The following is a 19,333-nucleotide window of genomic DNA, read 5'->3' as shown; positions in this document are numbered from 1 at the left end:
TCAATTATACTTACCTGTAATATTTCATCTGGTGTAGATATCATTCCTCCCCATCTTGTAACCCTGGCCCTTTGTAATGAATTACTCCAACGCAGTACTTCGTCTCTCTCCATGGCATCAGCTATTGCCCTCATAGAGGGATTCGATATCCTCATTGCTCTCATAAAATCCTAATTGAAATTTTAAGTACTATAACTATTTCTATTTACTAATACTTTTGTTAATTTCATAGTTATTATTATATAAGTATATGCTGTTAGCAAATATAGTCGGGTTAATTGTAAAACCACCAAACCCAAGAAATATCAAATTTTCGTATTTTTGGTACGATTTATTCAATCCAAGTTTATGTTTGAAAGCACATAACTCAAAAACAACTTAGTTTTAGATTAGAAAGAAAATTTCATATCACCCAACTTTTAGGGGGAAATATTTCTTTTTGCAAACCTAGAGGCAGCATGTGGTTTTGTTTTGTTTTATTTAAAAATTAATAATCAAAAGTTTGTAGGAAAAAAATTCTTGATACATATGATTTAAAGGGTTAGACTGCTAACCAATGGCTCATGGAAATAAAACAGACATTGCTAGAGATGAAATAATAGATACTGATGAAAATGAGATCTAGCATTAAGCAATGTAATTGTGGAACAGAAAAGAGGGCTAACTACAAGACAAGAGCAAAAATTTAGCAGTTTGAAAGGTTTTTTAGTGTCTTTGCCATCAGTTGAGTCCCTTTACTGTATGCAATCCTGAAAGCAACTTTATTTAGAGCCCATATGGAATTCTGAAACACACATTCATACACTCAGCAATCTGGTGAAAGGAAAAAATGTTACTTTATTGTAAATGTGTAGTTTTCATGAGTATTTTGAACATTTAAATGTCAATCTTATACCTTACACCATATCAAGAAGCCGAGTATAAGAACCACCTTAGTAAAAAAAGATGCATAGCTAGAAAAAAACAAAATAGATTTAGAAAATTAGATCTTCAAGCTTTGCAAGGCGAAAATTAGCATAACTTTTGTATCCTCAATTTAAAAACTAAGAATGGATTTTGTTATATATGGAACTAGACTTAGGAGACTATGGATCCAAATATTTGGACCAAACTTTCTTTATGGACTACAGTAAGGCGATAAAATACAAGACGATAAGATCAGGAGAAAATATTGGGGATCCCAATGTGACAGATATTTGGTGTCTTCAGTATTCTGCTAATGGAAAAATCTATTACAAGCTAGATTACTAAGTTCTAGAGGTTGAAAAATGAAGCAATTAAGAATAATTTGATTTCCCGAGATTGTAAGAAATAATTGAAAACACCATGAAAAAAGATCAACCATCTTCAAGAACTGAAATAAATCATTTTGAGACCAATTCTTTATTTACTGTTTTGTTTATTGTTGTTTATATTTGTACAATATTAAATTGAATTATTTGTTTTTCTATCCTAGTATTAGTTTTTAATGAAAAACATCCTATTTCCTACAGCTGCTCTCAACTATTGTTCTTGAAATGTTGATATAATGATAGAAAATATTTTAGTTTCACTTTATTTTTTTACCCAAATTGTGCACACAATATTTTTCAAAATAATGAAATGAATTCCTTTAATACATTTTATCTTTTTACTAATAACATAAGTTCAAGGATTAAAATTAGATTTCATGAAGTTTTAACTGTAGCCAAAATAGCTAAAAATATTAAGTTAATTTTAAAATATTTACTAGACCATATAATTCCTGAAGCAGTATGATTATTGAAAATGCCATACATTACTTTACAAAGTACCCATCTCCATGAAACCTGAAATGGTAAAGATTCTAACTCACAACTTTATTTGACCCAGTAATACAACTCAGTCGTTTTCTTTAAATAGTTGTTAATAGTTTTAAATTACTTGAAATAAGTTTAACAAAATAGTGCATATGGTATTGAAATTGATTTTTTATGTCTCCTGAAAAACTTGTAAAAAGTGAGTTAAGTAGTTTTAGAATTCGGCTAACTATATTATTTTTTTTTCAAATTATTTTAAATATTAGAATTAGAAACAAAATTGGAGGTTCATACCAAGTAACATTGAAAATAATTGTTGTTAATTCAGTAAAATGTAGATACCTTAAGTAATTGCATCTCCCTTCTCTGTTCTACTATCAGGAACCTTTGTTCAGTCATTTCCTGTTGAAATTCACTCAATTTTTGTTGTTGAGTATGTATTAGAGCTCTTAACTCCTTTACACAGTTATGGTCTTTTAATTCATCCTTAGGGATAATAAGTCCACAGCCCTGTTCACAAGGAAGTGGCCTTTTCGGATTATGTTCACATTCTTCCAAATGTGTGGCTAGAGCATCCAATTTTAGCACACGGGTACACCCATATTGGGCATTATCACAAGTTATGCATAGTCTGAAAAATAAGATAAGCATTTAAGTATAGCTCAAAAATAATAAAAATGGGCATATATTAGTTTATATAACTATTCAAATATGAAAAGAAAATTTCAGTTTTTTATTTGGTGGTCACAATTGAAGATTGCATATTATGTTTTTGTATAATATAAATAAAATAATAGGTACCTTGATAGTAGGTTCCTTATTATTCTTGGTACTTGTCGCAATTGTGGAGAAGTTACAATCTGCCGGTCAACTGGACAGGTTGGTTGTCTGGAAATCCACTCTGTTATACAAGCTTTACAAAATGCATGTTCACAGACAAGAGCCTAAAAATTATTTATAGAAATTTTAAGCCTCCACGATAACCTCATTATTTGAGAGTATACGTAATTAATTTTTCTCCATTTATAATTAATTTTTTATATACTTGGTAATAATGCGAAACGTGAAAATTTATCTTTCTTTTAAAAACTATTAAAAAAAAATAATTTTAAAACAGAAGAGACCTAAAATCAATAACATTTAGATACATTAATATATCAGAAGGTCTAAGAAATAAGAAATTGAAGAAATTTACTTGGTAATATATATTCAAAATTGAAGTCAAAATTAGTTACAGGTTTTACGTTAATTTTATGCAATAATGACAACTGTTTGTAATAAATAGTTGCATAATTTTTATTAAAAAAGGTTTTCCTTGGTATTTTAAAGTGCTTTTGTATAAAAGCAAGACCTTCAAACTTCCATATAGGGTAATATGAAAGTATTCAAAATTTAATAGAAACAAAACAAACCATAAGCTAAAAATATTCAAATACCTGGATAGGATCCTCCAAAACACCTGAACATATAGGACACACCAGTTCTTCATCTACTTCTCCTTGAAATCTGTTAAGTTCAAATCCCATGTTAACAGTTTAAGATCATAGCAATTTTTTTAATGATTTCATGAGATATTTTTTGTAATAAGTTTTTTTTGGGGAGCAAGTTTTGGAGCTTTCACCTGCCTGCCTCCCACTTCCTGAATCTTGTCATATATCATATCAAACTCCAAGATCTGTCACTGTCAGTTAACAAGAGAATTGTTTATCAACAAAGAATATATGATCATTGATTTATTGCACATTTTACATAATATATAATTATTTATTATACAGTTATTTACCTTGTACAGGGGTCCCAAAAGTTGCTTTGTAAAATAAATTTTCGATTAAAATTCTTTATATACTTGCAGTTTGAAAATACAAAACCGTCGATATTGAATGTTTCGAGAGCTCTTTCGAAAATCTTGAACTATCGATAATTTTCGAACACGAGTTAATTTTATTTGGATTCTATTCAGACCATTGCCATTAATGAGATATGAGGTTTGTAGAGCTCTGTTCATTCCGGGTTTCATATGATGATCCATCTTTCTTTATCAAATATAGTTTTGGTTGTGCATCTCTCTTAACAAGTGTAGTATATGGTGTCAAACCAAATTTTTAACGTAATTTAAACGTCACCTGTCATTTGCGTGTAGATCGAAAACTTTTCCAATAATAAATTATAAAATAAATATTTGTGTGATTAATCTAAATGTTCACATTGAGACAATTTCACGACAATATTGTAGTTACAAAAGATGTATAGAAGTTTTTTAGTTTCGTGTCGTTATCAACAGCAGAGGTTTGTTTTCAAACTGTGTGTGGAAATCAGATAGGAGGTACCCCATGTCACTTCACTGTTAATATTTTTATTCCGTAAGTAATAAATCTATACTACTGTATACTTCTCTAGAGCCAACTTCCTTTTTTGTATTGAAATTATTAATATTTGCTATTTATAATATTAATTAGGTTTATGTTAAAAAACGATTGTCTATTCAATTTGACCATTGTTCATTGGGCACTGTTGATTAAATATGATAAATATACCTTATACGAACAATATTAACATGCATTTAATTGATGTACTGTAATAAGGTACTCGTAATTGTTTCGACTTTTAAAGTTGAAATGTATTGACTTTGGACTCTATTAATTGATAGAATAAGGAAATTAATTGGTTTAGTATTTTTAATAATTTAGTATCAATAATAATAATAATCTATTTTAACGAATTTAAACAATCAATATGTATTCTCAAATTTCAAATGTAATTTTTAGTAAAAATGTATACTTGAGCTTTCCAAACAATTGAAGAAATAATATTATTCAATTTAATTAAATCAATCTCGCATCTTCGCAAATACTTAATTAGGTTATGAGTGTAGTGTATGTTTTGCAAATCACCACATTCTTTGTTTAGGCTCTAATAGCTCAATTAAAATAGTAGTTAATCATGAATGCTCTATTGGATACTAGACATTTTATATAAAATAAAATAGAAATATATATTAATTGATATTGCCAACTTGCTCATGAATTAGATAGATTAAATCTGTTTCTTATTTCTTACTGTTATAAATAAGTAAGTGAACTGAATTATGTGTATATTTAGGATAAAATAGTAATAATTGTAAGTTGGATTGTTATTGTAATACATATTTTATTATATATGTTCTTCAAATATATATTATCTATCATTTGGAATTTCAATTTTGTCTAGCAGGTGTGAAATATAAACTGTTACACTAAATAAAAAAAAAAAGTTTAATTTCCTTCTGCTAAATATAGAACAGATAAATTGGTCTAGTGTCTAGCTGCGAATGACAAAATTATCAAATGGGAGTATTTACGAGGTCTCCCTATTATTTTTTAACAAAAAACATGAAAATCAATCATGGATTTGTCTAAAAAATCATATATATTACAAAGTTATTTTCAAAGCTTAAGCTGCTAATTTTTTTGCTACAATGAGAGATTAATATTATTTTTAAATATCATTTATTCATTTGTATTTGTTTCTTGCTGTTTATTACAACAGTTAGTTCAGAGTGTTTTAAATTATCCAATGAAATTTTGCTCTGGAAATTTTTGCAAGTCCTTCTGCAACAACAACAGTTTGGCTTTGTTATTTTAGTATAAATTTGAAAATGTGATATGGATTTAAATGAAATATCATGTATAGAGCAAAATTTTACTTCAAAAAATAGCATATAGAATAAAATTTTCTTTATAGATACAGTATATTGGAATTTGAATCAATACATCTTTTGCAATATATAACTTAAAATACCATTGAAATTATGTTTTAATCCACTGTAGACAATAAAAATTATGAGTTACAGATCTAATAATCCATAAATTTACTAATAGTTTCAATTGAAAACTTTATCTTTTATTAAACCAGAACAAATTCTTGATAAATATCTACAATCTTATTACAAAACTTGAAGGTCAGTAAGATTATTTGCTTGCTATATGAAGTTTAGGAGTGGGTTTTAATTTAGTTTGTTATTAATAATTTTTGAAAAATATAAAAAATAATGCTGTGTTGTGCTAACATGTTCTATCAATCATACCCATATGTAATTTTTTTAGATCCCTTAATATGAAGAGAAATCTTCGTCCAAGCAGCAAACTAGGCAGTCAAGAATTCACTTCAAATCATCTGTCTAAACAATATGATGGTAAAATAGCTGGCTTATACGATTTGGAAGAAACACTTGGTAGAGGTCATTTTGCTGTTGTTAAACTTGCCAGACATGTTTTTACTGGAGAAAAAGTAGCTGTTAAGGTTATTGATAAGAGTAAATTGGACGAAGTTTCAAAGGCACATCTTTTTCAAGAGGTAAGAAAAATTTAAACATAAAAGATGAAACATAAAACAGCATATATTAGGTTAGTTGAGCATACATTTTTATGAAGCATTTCCAATGTTGATGATGCTGCCAAGCTATCAACATTATAATAATTTGGAATACATCAACAAAAATCAAGTAACTGTTTTTGACAGCAAATTTTTTAGCACATAGTTTATTTGTGTTTTAAATATTTATAAATCTACCTTGAATACACATCATGATTATGATAATGTTTATGCAGATGAGATGATGGAAAATTTATCAATACATCACTATATTGAACAAACAAATATCGTAACAAAATATGAATAATCAAATCATATAAAAAATTGTTACTGTACATTGTAAACATTCTTAATGATTTTTGGAACTCAATGTCAATTCTGTAAATCAAATTGGAAACTTTTTGCTTGTGAATTATTTGATAACTTGTTGACATTAGTAAATTAGGCTTAAAAAATATTTGAGATCCACCCTTTTTTACATCTTTACATATTTGCGAACATTACCTGGTCTTCATATTGAGTTACGATAACTTATTGTAAAGCTCATTAAAATTATAATCTAATTATATACATTTTCGGATAACACACTTTATTATAAAAGCATAAATGATGATGATCAATAATGTTACATATACTTAACTAGAATAAGAACAGCTTGTTTATGATTTCAGAATAACTAGTTATAAATCTAAAGGATTATTTTGGATTCAATATTTCTGCTCCATCTATGAATTATATTTTGTGTAAAAATATCAAAATACTTTTACAGGTTCGCTGTATGAAACTAGTTCAGCATCCTAATGTAGTTCGTTTGTATGAAGTGATAGATACAGCAACTAAACTGTATTTAGTATTGGAATTAGGTGATGGGGGCGATCTTTATGAATATATTATGCGACACGAGACTGGACTTCCTGAAAAAGTTGCCAAAGAATATTTTAGTCAAATTGTGAGGTAAATGTATATAGTAGCTGGTGTATGAAAGAAAATTTTCTAATACAAATACTTTCAGAGCAATATCGTACTGTCATCAACTACATGTTGTACATAGGGACCTGAAACCTGAAAATGTAGTATTCTTCAAGAAACTGGGCATTGTCAAATTGACAGATTTCGGTTTTAGCAATAAGTTTTATCCTGGTCAAAAATTAGAAACATCTTGTGGTAGTTTAGCTTATTCTGCACCTGAGATACTTTTAGGAGATTCATATGATGCACCAGCGGTTGGTAAGTACTCATATAAATCATGGAAATATTTTTATATTCACCTAATCAAATGGACTGTATATTTTTTAGATGTTTGGTCGTTAGGAGTAATCCTTTATATGTTAGTATGTGGTCATCCACCATTCCAAGAAGCGAATGACTCTGAAACCCTCACAATGATAATGGACTGTAAATATGATATTTCTCAACATGTTTCACAAGACTGTCGGAAGTAAGTTATAGAAATTTTCAAAGAAGAAGAAAATGAGTCAGTATTTGTAATCATATTCAAAGTTGTTCAAATATATTAAAATAAACTTTGAAATAACTCAAAAATCACAATAAAAAATTAATATTATCAATGTCCCATTTACTGTATTAACTCACATTTGAATTAATATCATACTGTCATCAGAAAGAAATATATGGACCGAAGGAATCTAAAGATACTTTGTCAATACTTACACTTAATTTCTGGTATTTTTTAGCCTAATATCTAGGATGCTACTAAGGAATCCTGAAAAACGAGCTACACTTTCCGAAATCTCAAAACATCCATGGCTCAAGAATAGTAATACATTAAATGTCGATTCTGTACCTTTAGTTTCTAGAGAACAACTATCTGAAGAGGATCATAATGTTATTGTTCAAAAAATAGTAAATGGGAATGTTGCTACAAAAGAAGAAATACAGGAGTAAGTTGTAATTTATTATTTTTAATATCTCTTCATCACTTAATTTTCTCTGACTTTCATAGGTCTTTGGATAAAAACGAATATAATCATATAACAGCTACGTATTTCCTACTTGCCGAATGCAAATTGAGATACAAACGACAAGATCATTCAGCTAAAAATAAAAGACCCGATGAATTAGCTGTATTTAAAAATACACAGGATGCTAAAGAAGTTTCATCAGTCAGTATCAAGCCAACTTTATTAAATATTCCCCGTACTCCAGGAGATTTGCCCCAGGTATGTCTACAGAAAGACCTATTTATCATACTATAATACATTATGACTTATTTATTGATGGGAATCAAGAATTTAAAATAAAGATCAAATTTTAATAATTTTACATTGTCAAAACAGTTCTTGGACATTTATACAACACTCCAGAATAGAATATTTATACAACACTCCAGAATATTCTATAGCTGTGAAAGTAAAAGACAGGTTACAGGGGAAAGAAGAATAACTATCTCAATAAATTATCTGACTAATACTGTGTTTTTATATTGGTAAATTTAAAGGTTAAAGAACAATAACTGTATAATCTAACTTTATTAGAATGCTTCATTAAATTTGATTCCCTACTTTCCCATTTGGCATTTGAAAAGGTAAAAAGAAATGAGAAGAAGAATTGAGTTTGTTAATTCTTTTATGACTGTTTTATATTGAACAATATTTCTTAAAGTGTCTTATTAATGTTAACTGATAGATCGAGTAATGGTTTTTTAAAATTGTGGCTATAGATATTTTTATAAATATAAGTAGTTTGGTGAATTTAGATTAACTGACGAATATTTTACAATCTAAACCTGATTAGATTTTAGTTAATTTTGATATAGGGGGGGAGTGTAGTTAAGAAGTTGAGGTTGTTAGAAATTAAAAACAAAGAATATTTCTTTTGAGCTGATTAATCATTTGCAAATAGGGATTTACTCTTGACAACTGTTAATAAAATTATTGGATCATGCATAAATTAAAATGGTCAGAAATTGAAATATTTCGTTATGGGTCTTCATTGACAATAGGATAATATTTTATGAGTATGACAAATACAGCGATAATTTGAAGAAGTCGATCAATAATACTATGTTTTATTGATAATGCAACTTGGTACACATAACCAAATTTTCCTTAGTAATACGATGAAAAAAACATCATGTACAGTCAAATACTGAAAAATGGTAGTGTAACATAAGTTACAATTGTCTACAAAGCTAATGTTTGTGTTTGCGAAACTCTTATTTTCTGGTGGGTTCCTTGGCTATTGAAACTACATGTCTACACAGTTCTGTTAGGTGCAAGTACGTCCTTAATTTCATATTCAGGTTTTCATTCCCCAACTAAATCATTAAAATCAAATCTAAATATTATCAGTAAAACTGAAATTGAAACTAAATTTATATTGCTTTTTACAAAAAAGATTCTCGTTTTTTTTTGTTGAAAATAATGAGGAAACATTAATCATGTACATTAGATATTAAGTTCAATAATTAAATTAAAATATGTTGAATGAATTTTACAGTTTTGGTTGCATAAAAAATATCACTTAATGGTAGGTATAAGAGGAATAGTTTTACCTTTAACTACCATTAAACGAATATCTCATTAATATCACTCAAGAGTGGTCATAATGAATGCTAAACTTTTATTGTAGAAAGAATTTGTTTCAAATTTTATCGTTCTGATTATTTGAATTTACAATAATTGCAATACAAAATAAAAGTCTTTTCAAGCTCGAGACGCCTTTTGGATAAAAAAATTATTCTGAGAATTAAACAGATGATTTTTACAACAATCTATATTGTTTACTTCAAATTTAAATATACAGGAATACTACAAAACCAAAACAACAATATTATACAATATATAAAACTGCAACTTATCAATGATCTAAATATTTTGCTTACAGTTCAGGCACATTTTTGATGAGTACTCGCAAGGGTTCATAACACATGAAACATATGTGAAATGTTTTCCTCTAATTCTTTTATATTAAATCGTATCTCACGAGAAATTCTTGTATTTGTCACTTTCCTTTGAAGGTGCCGTCTAATAATTCATCTTCTAATAATTTGACAAAAACATAATTTTCCAGTTATAGATTGTTTTTGAATGCTTGATGAGAATATGTGCTTTTATGCCACTGAAGTTAATTAACCAAAAAAATATGGTCATAGGCTTGTACTGTTTGGCACTTTCCTTATAAAGTGCGTCGACTCCCCCTTTTGTTAAATTACAGTAGCTAATAAGGCTTATCAGATTCTTCATCATATGAGTGCAAATGATGCATGGAGGAGACGAGTATAACCGACTTAATTTTTTAAGGGACATATGAAGCAGGGCTATTTCTTTTGTGAAATCGAGTAATGTTCCAGATTTATGAACTTTTCTATTCTTATTGGCCTGGAAATTGAGCGGGATCTATCGGAGAATTTTTTTAAGGGTTTCTTTGTATGTGAGTCCTCGATTTTTGAGTTGCTGAACAAGTTCAATTGTTGAAAACCTTTTGTCGACTATGATATTGTGATATGTCCTTTCAATCAGTTTTACTAATTTTAATATATGTTGACTTAGAAAATGTTTTCAGTGCTTCATACAAGCCACATCTATCAGAGTGTTTTCCAGCATAAAGATAACCATTGTAGAAATAATGCATTCAGGAATTTGTCATCTTCTTTTAGGCCGTATTTACAAGGTTTCTTAGGCATGTTCATTTTATACTTGCACCTACCTGTAAATTGGACCAAAAATGCAAATTTTTGTTTGCTCATTACACATCTGAACATATCCCTACCACTACCGTCTGTAGCAAAAAATTCTTTCAATATGTTCATGATTCGACACAAAAGCAGCAAAATAATATAACAAACCAATCAATGCTCTTAGTCCAATCATATCTACACTTTGAATTACTGTTTGAAAAGTATCTTTTGAACTTTTGTTTCTCCTTTTCAATTTTATCATTAGTCTATTGGGAAATAAAAGATTCCAAATCAAACTAGGACTTGCAATATCATCCAAACCTGCTGCTCGTCTATGTAACATAATGTTATGTTTTTGAGCGAGAAATAAAAGGTTCTGAAGACCATTAGAACCGATTCTTGTCATAAAACTTGTTTTTGCGCTTTCATGTTCACATTCCAACTCTTCCTCTGATTCTGATTGGCGTTCTTGGTCGTGATTGTGGACATCGGCCTCAAAATTCGTGTCATGTTCACTTACTTTGTAGGCATCATCCATATTATCACAATCACTTTTAAGCATCTCAAGTTCTCTTAAACATTCCAAAGTCACCTCTTCGGAACGAGGATTAGTAGTACGAATCCGTTTAGACGATTGGCTTCAGTTTTCATTGTTAAATTAATTTCTTTGAAATTTTCTATCGGAAGTACTACATCATTTTTAACGTGCTATACCATCGCTGCAGGCTTGGAACAAATTAACTTGAAAGTATCGAAAGGCATGCAGTGTAACGGCAAAGTAAGGGGGAATATTAGAAAACGGTAGGTAAGGGTTAAGTTAAAATCTCATTCCATAGTGCTAAAGTTGTCTTTAAAGAGATGTTTAAATATATATCTAACTTAATAGGATTTAACTTGTCTATTTTATATAACCCACATATTTAAAAAATGCTGAGTGCCATTGAATCCAGATTTTTTTCACATGTAAACAAAATTTTTATTGGCTGCTTCGTTTTATATAAGGTATATTAAAACTACATTTTTATCTCAATTTTAATAATATTTAATGCGATATTAATTATTTTGTATTTGTATTTCGTAAATTTTAAAAAATATATTGTATGGATAAGATTTTTATAAATGAATTTGAATGATATTGGTCACTATGTGACTGAATAATCCTACACTTAAAGTAAAAAAGAAGACGACTTGTACTTATAAAAATCGAGTCTGTTACTGTCACTTCAGTCCATTCACATCTGTTGCAAGTTTTTCACATTGCAGTAACTAATTTTGAATAACATACAAAATTCTAGTGAATTCCCAATGTAGAAGTTAATCATAATTCATAATTCTCCAACATTTTAATTTCATGGCGTGCTGTGATTGTTGTAAGAATAAGATATCACAGAAACCCGACTTGGATTCATCGATATTTGATCAAGAATCATACTTGGGACGCGTTCGACATTTGTTCTCAGCCACAAATCCGAAATATTTGTTTGTACCTAATAGCAAATTAGAAGATGCAAGCTATATTATCAATAAATATGCCTGCGGTGAAGGATTACCAGAAGGGTGTACTGAAGAGGATCTTTGGAAAGCTAAGACTTTGTATGATTCTACTTATGACTCCCACACTGGCGAAAAAAAGAGTTTTCTAGTTCGTCCGTCGTCTTACGTCTTTTTAAAGACATTTATTTTTGCAGGAATGTTGACATATTATGAAACTGTTCCAGGGCTAGCCTTTTGGCAAATAGTTAATCAGTCCTTCAATACTTTAGTGCACTTGAATAATAGAATTGACGATCCTACCCCAACCATCAAACAAATATCTGTTTCTTATGTATGTGCTACAGGAGCTGCTGTTTATTCAGCTGTGATTCTTAACAAATATTTACAAAGGATACGTGCGTCTAGATTAGCTTTTAGATTAATACCTTTCAGTGCTGTGGCTATAGCGAATATGATAAGTATTCCCATTCTTCGTGCGCAGGAACTAAAAGTAGGAAGACCTATTTATGATGAAGTCGAAAAAGTGGGAAATTCAAAAGTTGCTGCTAACTTGGCTGTTACTGGCGATGTAGCTAGTAAAATAATGAAAGCTGCTCCTCCATTGACAATAACACCTGTTGTAATGGATTATTTAGAGAAACGTGGAACTCTTTGTAGGTATCCGTGGATGCAAGGTCCTGTACCTTTCAGTCTTCTATTTTTGTGCTTGACTTTTTTGTCACCTTTGGTTGGAGCTTTTTTCAAACCCAAAGTACGAATACCCTTCAAACATATAGAACACGATGTAAGGTGTAGGTTAACTAAGAAGAAATATTGCTGCAAACCTCCCTATTTCGTTTATTATAAAACTGGAGCGCCTATACCATACTGAGTCTTTATTAACTGTCATGGATATAAAAAAAACCTTTGAAAAATAAGATAGTAGTTAGATATTATAACTCAATAAAGAAAACATGAAACTGTTCATAAAATGTAACAAGAAACTTAATAAAAATGTAAATATCACAATATATTTTTTTATTCTCGCATAGTTGGCGTTCAAAATGTTACAATGCCAAGATCACAGATCTCAGTCATTGATTCACTTATAGTTTTAATCAGAAAAATATATTCAGTTATGTAATTGAAAATAACAGAGAAAAGAGATTTTGTATTTTATGACAAGCTTTTATGATATCATATATCATTTTTGTTAAACCACCATATTTTTGTATATTTATAGAGGTCCCGCAAATGTAGCATAGTCCAAGAAGACGAAGAAGAGGAGGATATGCCTTCTTGTGCAGTACGTGAAGACTTAGCACCTACTCTCAATCGACGTGGTTCTCGATCAGAAGGCCGTTTAAATTTGACGTTACAAGAACGTTTAGCCGAATCGGAAAAAAGGAAACCTGTAGAACTGAAATATCCGGTCAATGCCAAAAAGTCTTCAGCGACGTGTAATAAAAACCTAAGATCTGAGGAAAAGTCACAAACTGGGATTTCAAAGCCCGTACCTCCTGTTATATCCATTTTTCATTCAGACGAAGAAAAAAATACTCTCACTTTGGAAGATCCACTTTCAGAAGTTGGTAAGTATTCATTTTCCAAGAAAAAGGCTCAATATTTGTAAATTGACACTTGGCTGATCTATGGGTCACTTTTAATAAAATTTTTGAGTACTCATTTCATTATTCATTAATAGCACTTGCATCAAAACTACTAGAATCCTTCACCAAATCCAATGACATATATGGTGAATGTGGTTAAATTAATATTTTTTTTATCATTATGTCTGTAATAAAAATTGTTTTATTTCTTAACAGACATAAATAAGCAAGAGAGTATATTAATACTGTTTATTTTTCTCTCCATTTTAAGTGAACCTTGCAAACAAATTTATTTGTTATGCTATCAATGATCTAGTTATGAAGCCTTTTTGAACACTATATCAATAAGCATTTTAATTTGATGGAAATGCCAATTTATAAACTTGAAAGATTCACAGGTGTAATATTTAAACACTTAAAATACATTTTCAAGGTAGAATCCTTATTGGAAAAAAATTAGTAAGCAACTCTCTAGATAAGTGTTAATTTTTTAGAAATGAATAACTCTCGTCATACAATCGTTACGTGCAAAACATCGTATGAACGAAGAAGAGCCAAATTTCATCAAAGTCGAACAGCTTCGTGTAGTTCTTCAGATGCTAGTGACGACGATAGTGAGAAACGTAAAAAACGCGCTCAGAAATTAAGTACACCTTCTAAATCCATTGAAACGCGACGAGATAGTCATGATGACAGTAGTGATTCACAGGTAAATCATTATTGCATTATCATTGATATTGTTATGCTTCCTTCTGTGACCTGTTGAACAAAAAGCACTACAAGGATGACTATATTTTTCCCTACAGTCTTGTTAGTACATGGAGTGAAAAATAATAATACAAAAGCAAAGTCTCATTCAGTAACCTTCTGTACAACTTAGTAATTGAAATTCTATTATTGACTAAAACATTAATTGTAGTCCACATTTAAAATTATTTAAAACATATAGCCGAAGGGGATATCAATATTCATTTTATAAATCAAACTCTACTTGAAATTTTGTCATTTTTATAAATTCTACCTCTTTCAATATTTGTCAAGTGCCAATTCCAATTTAATTCATACAGTGCATATATAATCAATTCAAGGCTTTACAATACTCTCATATTTTCTTCAGAATATTTTAGAATACTTACATCACTCTTTAAGACTTGGTAACCTCATAATCCTATTGGCAAAGGTCAAGTTATGGGGAAAAGAAGAGCACCTAGTCTCGTTACAATATGTTGCCCTTAAAAATAAATTTTGTAGTACTCTTTTGTATCTGTCTTTGAATTAACTCGAAACTAAGGTATCCACCTTCGTTGTATGAGATTATTAACCCCAAATGAAATAAGACACTGGGTACATTTGAGATTAGTAGCATACCTTTTACATAAGCATTCTTCTGCCTTTTGATTTTCTTAATTTGTAGTCTATTTATGTATGCCTCTTAGTTTTTCAGATGTGGATAAAAAAATACTTGGTGTGGAATGTTAGGTACTATTTCTCAGATGCTACTTGCTCTAATAGGTATTAGGTTATTTTATCTAAGTTGGAATTTCTGGAACTGTTAGTGATATTCATACTGAACACACTATTTACACTACCACTCACAATTACACTGTCTGACGCATGTCTTCAGAGACTTCTTCTGGGCATAGCTTGGTTATCAAAACGCGCGTCCAGACAGTGTAATTGTGAGTGTTGGTGTAGTGGGGATGTAAACAGTATAAATATTTGAAACAAATCTTGGTGTATGGTTAGTTTGTGTGTAATAAGTTTTGTTGAATTTATTTAGGAACCTGGTACTGGACAAGGACCAAGTGGTTTCACTAATTTGACCAATAGTGGCGTTAGCTTCGATTCGAGCTCTAGCAATAATGATAGACAAGAACAAAACAAACAACGGGAGTCATGTAATGATAAAAATGAGAGGAATCACACCAATACTTTTGAGAGAAGTCAAAGGTAATAATTTATATGACGCTAGCTTTCAATATGTTTTCATGTGTTTTTGTTTCACTTATTTATAAAGGGTGGCTTGTTGGTTATAATGCCGGAATCAATGGTCTATCAAATATTAATGGTGGTTATATGGTACCAAAAGCACCAAAAATAATTATGTGGTGGCTCCAAGAGCTTGTTTGTATGAGATTGATTGTGTTGTGATAAAATGTACTTGATTGACATTTGACTGCTCTAAATATATAATGGACAGAGATGTACAAAATCCCCTCCACAAAGTATCTAGAATACATAATACAAGATAATTTTAAATTAAGTATTTCAAATACCATATACAAAATACTTTCGAGAATAGTATCTGAAATACTCGACGCAAAATAAGTATCTTCTTCTTCTTCTTGAGATGAAAATACTTTTGTGAGAAAACAAGATTTTATTTTAATGAGTTTAAGTTTATTTTTGACAATTTAGATTAATGTTATTTACGAATAAATCGTGTTAATCGCTGAAATATGACAAGACGAAATATATTTTTAAGTAAAACTAGTTCTTCAAATATTTCATCCTTCATTTTTCTTCGATGAGGCCTTAGAATTATATCCCCAAAAGAAAAGAGTCGCTCCACAGGGGCAGAACTCGGCAAACAGGAGTTTTATTTCAAAAATATTTTTTTATTGTAGGGTAAGTCTTAACTAATATCTTAATTATTTATCTTTTGTATAGTTTCAAAGTCAGCAGTGCTGGCCGTAGATCCCATATCTTTACCACTTGCGATAGAGAAATCAGAATCCTCTAAAACTATGTATTGACTTTCTTTTTATATCTCCTTCAATACTGTCTAAAGCCTCCGAATTTTCTTTTTCAGATCAATTAATTTTTCATGTTTCAGTCAGGATAAGTTCTCATACATATTTCCTCCGTTACCCATTCCATTTTAAAGAATAGATGTGATACTGAGGCTAAAATTGCATCATTTGCTGCAGACTCCAGCTGCAAAAATTTTTAAAACGTCTTTTTAGGTTTTCTTCAATGATATAAAGAAGAGAAAAGCAGTATTTTAGATTTTCTGACCTAAGACCCTTGATGATATGTTGAACTCTCAGGTAACAGACAACCATAATAAGTATCTTTTCTCCTTCCAGGTTTTTAATATATTCATTGTTTCAATAAGACGGTGCTGTACAGCTAATAGATCTGGGATGGAATTCTAACATAACAATTCTACAACATAAATTCCAAAGAGCTTGGCATTTTGCTAAGGCTCCCTCATGCGCTTTCTTATATAAAGAATTTTTTAATCTTTCTTGTTTGATCAAAGTGTGCGTAGCACATCTTTCATGTCCGGGCAGAAGGCAATCGCTTCCTAAGTGTGATAAAACATCTAGAAAAGCTTGTAATACTAGCTGTGATTCATTTTCATTACTTTCATCAATTGATATTTTTTCAAGATCTTCATATACATGTGAAACATGTTCATTTTCATCTGTTTCTGACTTCCCAAATACACCAAAAGCCTTAACCATATTTGAACCATTATCTATAACTGTTTTAACAATTTTTGATAGTTTGTCATATGTGTGAGCCTCTTTAAATCCTCTGCAAGCTATGGCAACACTTTTCCTCTCAAAGATTTCACTCTCGATCCGTCTTAATTTTTATCTTTTATTCGTTGTACTCTTCACTAAATTTAATTTTAGCTGTACGATGATACATAATTTTTGAAGGCTATGTTAGTTGCTATGCACCTGTAATCAAATAACAATACATAAATAATAAATATTGTTTCAACAATAAATTGTACAATCAACTTGTCCAAATTAACAGATCTGGAACCAGTTCCAATATTTGTAAGAGTAGACTGCTTTGATTTTTTAGATAGTACTGCTGATTCTTAATTACTGTCAGTATTAATCTGATTAAGTTTTCTTTTTTTAAGTGTTTCATTTTTAACTTTTTCATAATCCTCCAACATATCTGTGTGACCTTTCCTCTCTATTAATACAAAAACGGAGATTAGTTGAATTACACTGAATATATTAAAAAATAGAATAGGATGACCATAATCTTAATGAAATAGATATGTAATGAGTTAGTAAACATATTATCTCCTGTACAAAATAGGCATCTGCATAAAAAGATCTACTTTTAAATGCTTCAAGAAATTTGTAGTAGAAGAAACACTACCCCTTATAACTTTTGAACATATATTGCATGTTGCAGATATATTCTCAACACTTGTTTATTAAGTAAAACAATGCTTCAAAATTAGTGGTGTACTTGAATATTTCTCTATCTCTTGATCCCTGAAAACCCAAACATAATGTGTTAAGTTAGGTTAAGAGAAGGGCGTGAAACCCGCCGAGTAAAAAATTGTTTATATTCTTTTAGACATCTAATTAACAGAATAAAATAAAACTTACTTTTCCATCTTCGTGATTTCGAATCTCACAAAAGCTTTTTGTTGATGACATGTTCATTGCTTTGCACACATTGACATAAATCATGTATACATACAGGTAGGTGAGGTCAGTGCTTGCATATGTGTGACATGAGTAAAAAGAAAGAATTGCCATCTATCGATGTGATGTTGGACTAATAATGACACGTTCAGTTTAATGCACTTATGCATTTTTAAAAAGTATTTTAGATACTAGATGGAAATACGTATCTTGTATCTATGTTTAAGATAATTGTATTTTAGACAAGTCACATCTCTGATAATGGACCATTTTTTTTTTCAGAATTTGTCGGAAAAAGGGTAGCAAAACCCGTCTTCGTGAAAGTCAGTCTCTCAATAGGATAACAGAAGTCCAAGAAGACAACATGCAAAACTTAATTGTTTCAAATACTCCTTTGGGCATGTCTGGCTCATTAACACCAAAAGTAAAGAGTGTAGGTGCAAAAATATTACACGGCTTTAGTCGTTCTTCAAAAAAACCTCAAGAAAAAATAAAAAACTATGACGAGAAGTTGAGATTGTCTAGAAGAGATACATTAGATGAAAAATTAGAATGCAATAAAATAGAGAAATGCGGGATCAGAAAAATCAGAATGCTGGGAAAATATTTTCATGTACAAAAGAAACTTTGTATACCTTTAGCCAGTTTATTCCGGAAAAACGGATTGTATAAGGCTCAGTCATGTAGCTCATTAACTAAAGACAGAATATTGACGAATTCCAATATCTTACAAACCAGAAGTAGACCAGCAAGCTGTATAAAAAGTGACGGCGACATAAATCAAAATGAACCACTGAAACCCTTTGTTGAATCAAACAAGAATGTTCTTGATAATGTATGTAGTGAATTGAAGGATATATGCACGGTTCAGGTGCATCTTGGGCAAGCGTCAAAATGTAGTTTCTGTTAAAATACCTATAGTCTGTTACCAAAGCTATATATGGTGTTTTTTTCTGTGTGATCCGCCTCAATGACATTTGCGTCCAGTGTCAAAAAGCATAACAGAGAAAATATATGCTTAGAGTGTACTAGAAATATTGAAACTTAGATTTTTTCAAAATAATTTTCTATGATTAA

General features: G+C 30.0%; 2 protein-coding genes across 2 annotated transcripts in view; one reads left to right on the top strand and one right to left on the bottom strand.

The window, feature by feature from the left end:
* The window catches only part of LOC130891526 (E3 ubiquitin-protein ligase NRDP1), a 21,433-nt gene extending 17,521 nt beyond the window's left edge, over positions 1 to 3,912 (bottom strand). The window contains exons 1-5 of the mRNA XM_057796337.1: positions 3,562 to 3,912; positions 3,215 to 3,459; positions 2,580 to 2,722; positions 2,121 to 2,409; positions 15 to 170 (exon numbers count right to left, since the gene is read on the bottom strand). Of these exons, the coding sequence (XP_057652320.1) occupies positions 15 to 170; positions 2,121 to 2,409; positions 2,580 to 2,722; positions 3,215 to 3,304 (678 nt within the window). The 5' untranslated portion in view covers positions 3,305 to 3,459; positions 3,562 to 3,912. The remainder of the gene's footprint in view (positions 1 to 14; positions 171 to 2,120; positions 2,410 to 2,579; positions 2,723 to 3,214; positions 3,460 to 3,561) is intronic.
* On the top strand, positions 3,886 to 19,333 carry LOC130891525 (SNF-related serine/threonine-protein kinase-like). Its single transcript, XM_057796335.1, has 11 exons — positions 3,886 to 4,138; positions 5,861 to 6,110; positions 6,898 to 7,082; positions 7,141 to 7,355; positions 7,425 to 7,566; positions 7,823 to 8,029; positions 8,092 to 8,308; positions 13,484 to 13,832; positions 14,345 to 14,559; positions 15,631 to 15,800; positions 18,539 to 19,333. The coding sequence occupies exons 2-11, from the start codon at positions 5,871 to 5,873 to the stop codon at positions 19,164 to 19,166; spliced, it is 2,568 nt and encodes an 855-aa protein (XP_057652318.1). The 5' UTR covers positions 3,886 to 4,138; positions 5,861 to 5,870; the 3' UTR covers positions 19,167 to 19,333.

This window comes from Diorhabda carinulata, chromosome 3, assembly GCF_026250575.1.
Source record: "Diorhabda carinulata isolate Delta chromosome 3, icDioCari1.1, whole genome shotgun sequence".
In the NCBI taxonomy this organism is placed as follows: domain Eukaryota; kingdom Metazoa; phylum Arthropoda; class Insecta; order Coleoptera; family Chrysomelidae; genus Diorhabda; species Diorhabda carinulata.
This window is presented reverse-complemented; position numbering and strand designations above follow the sequence as displayed.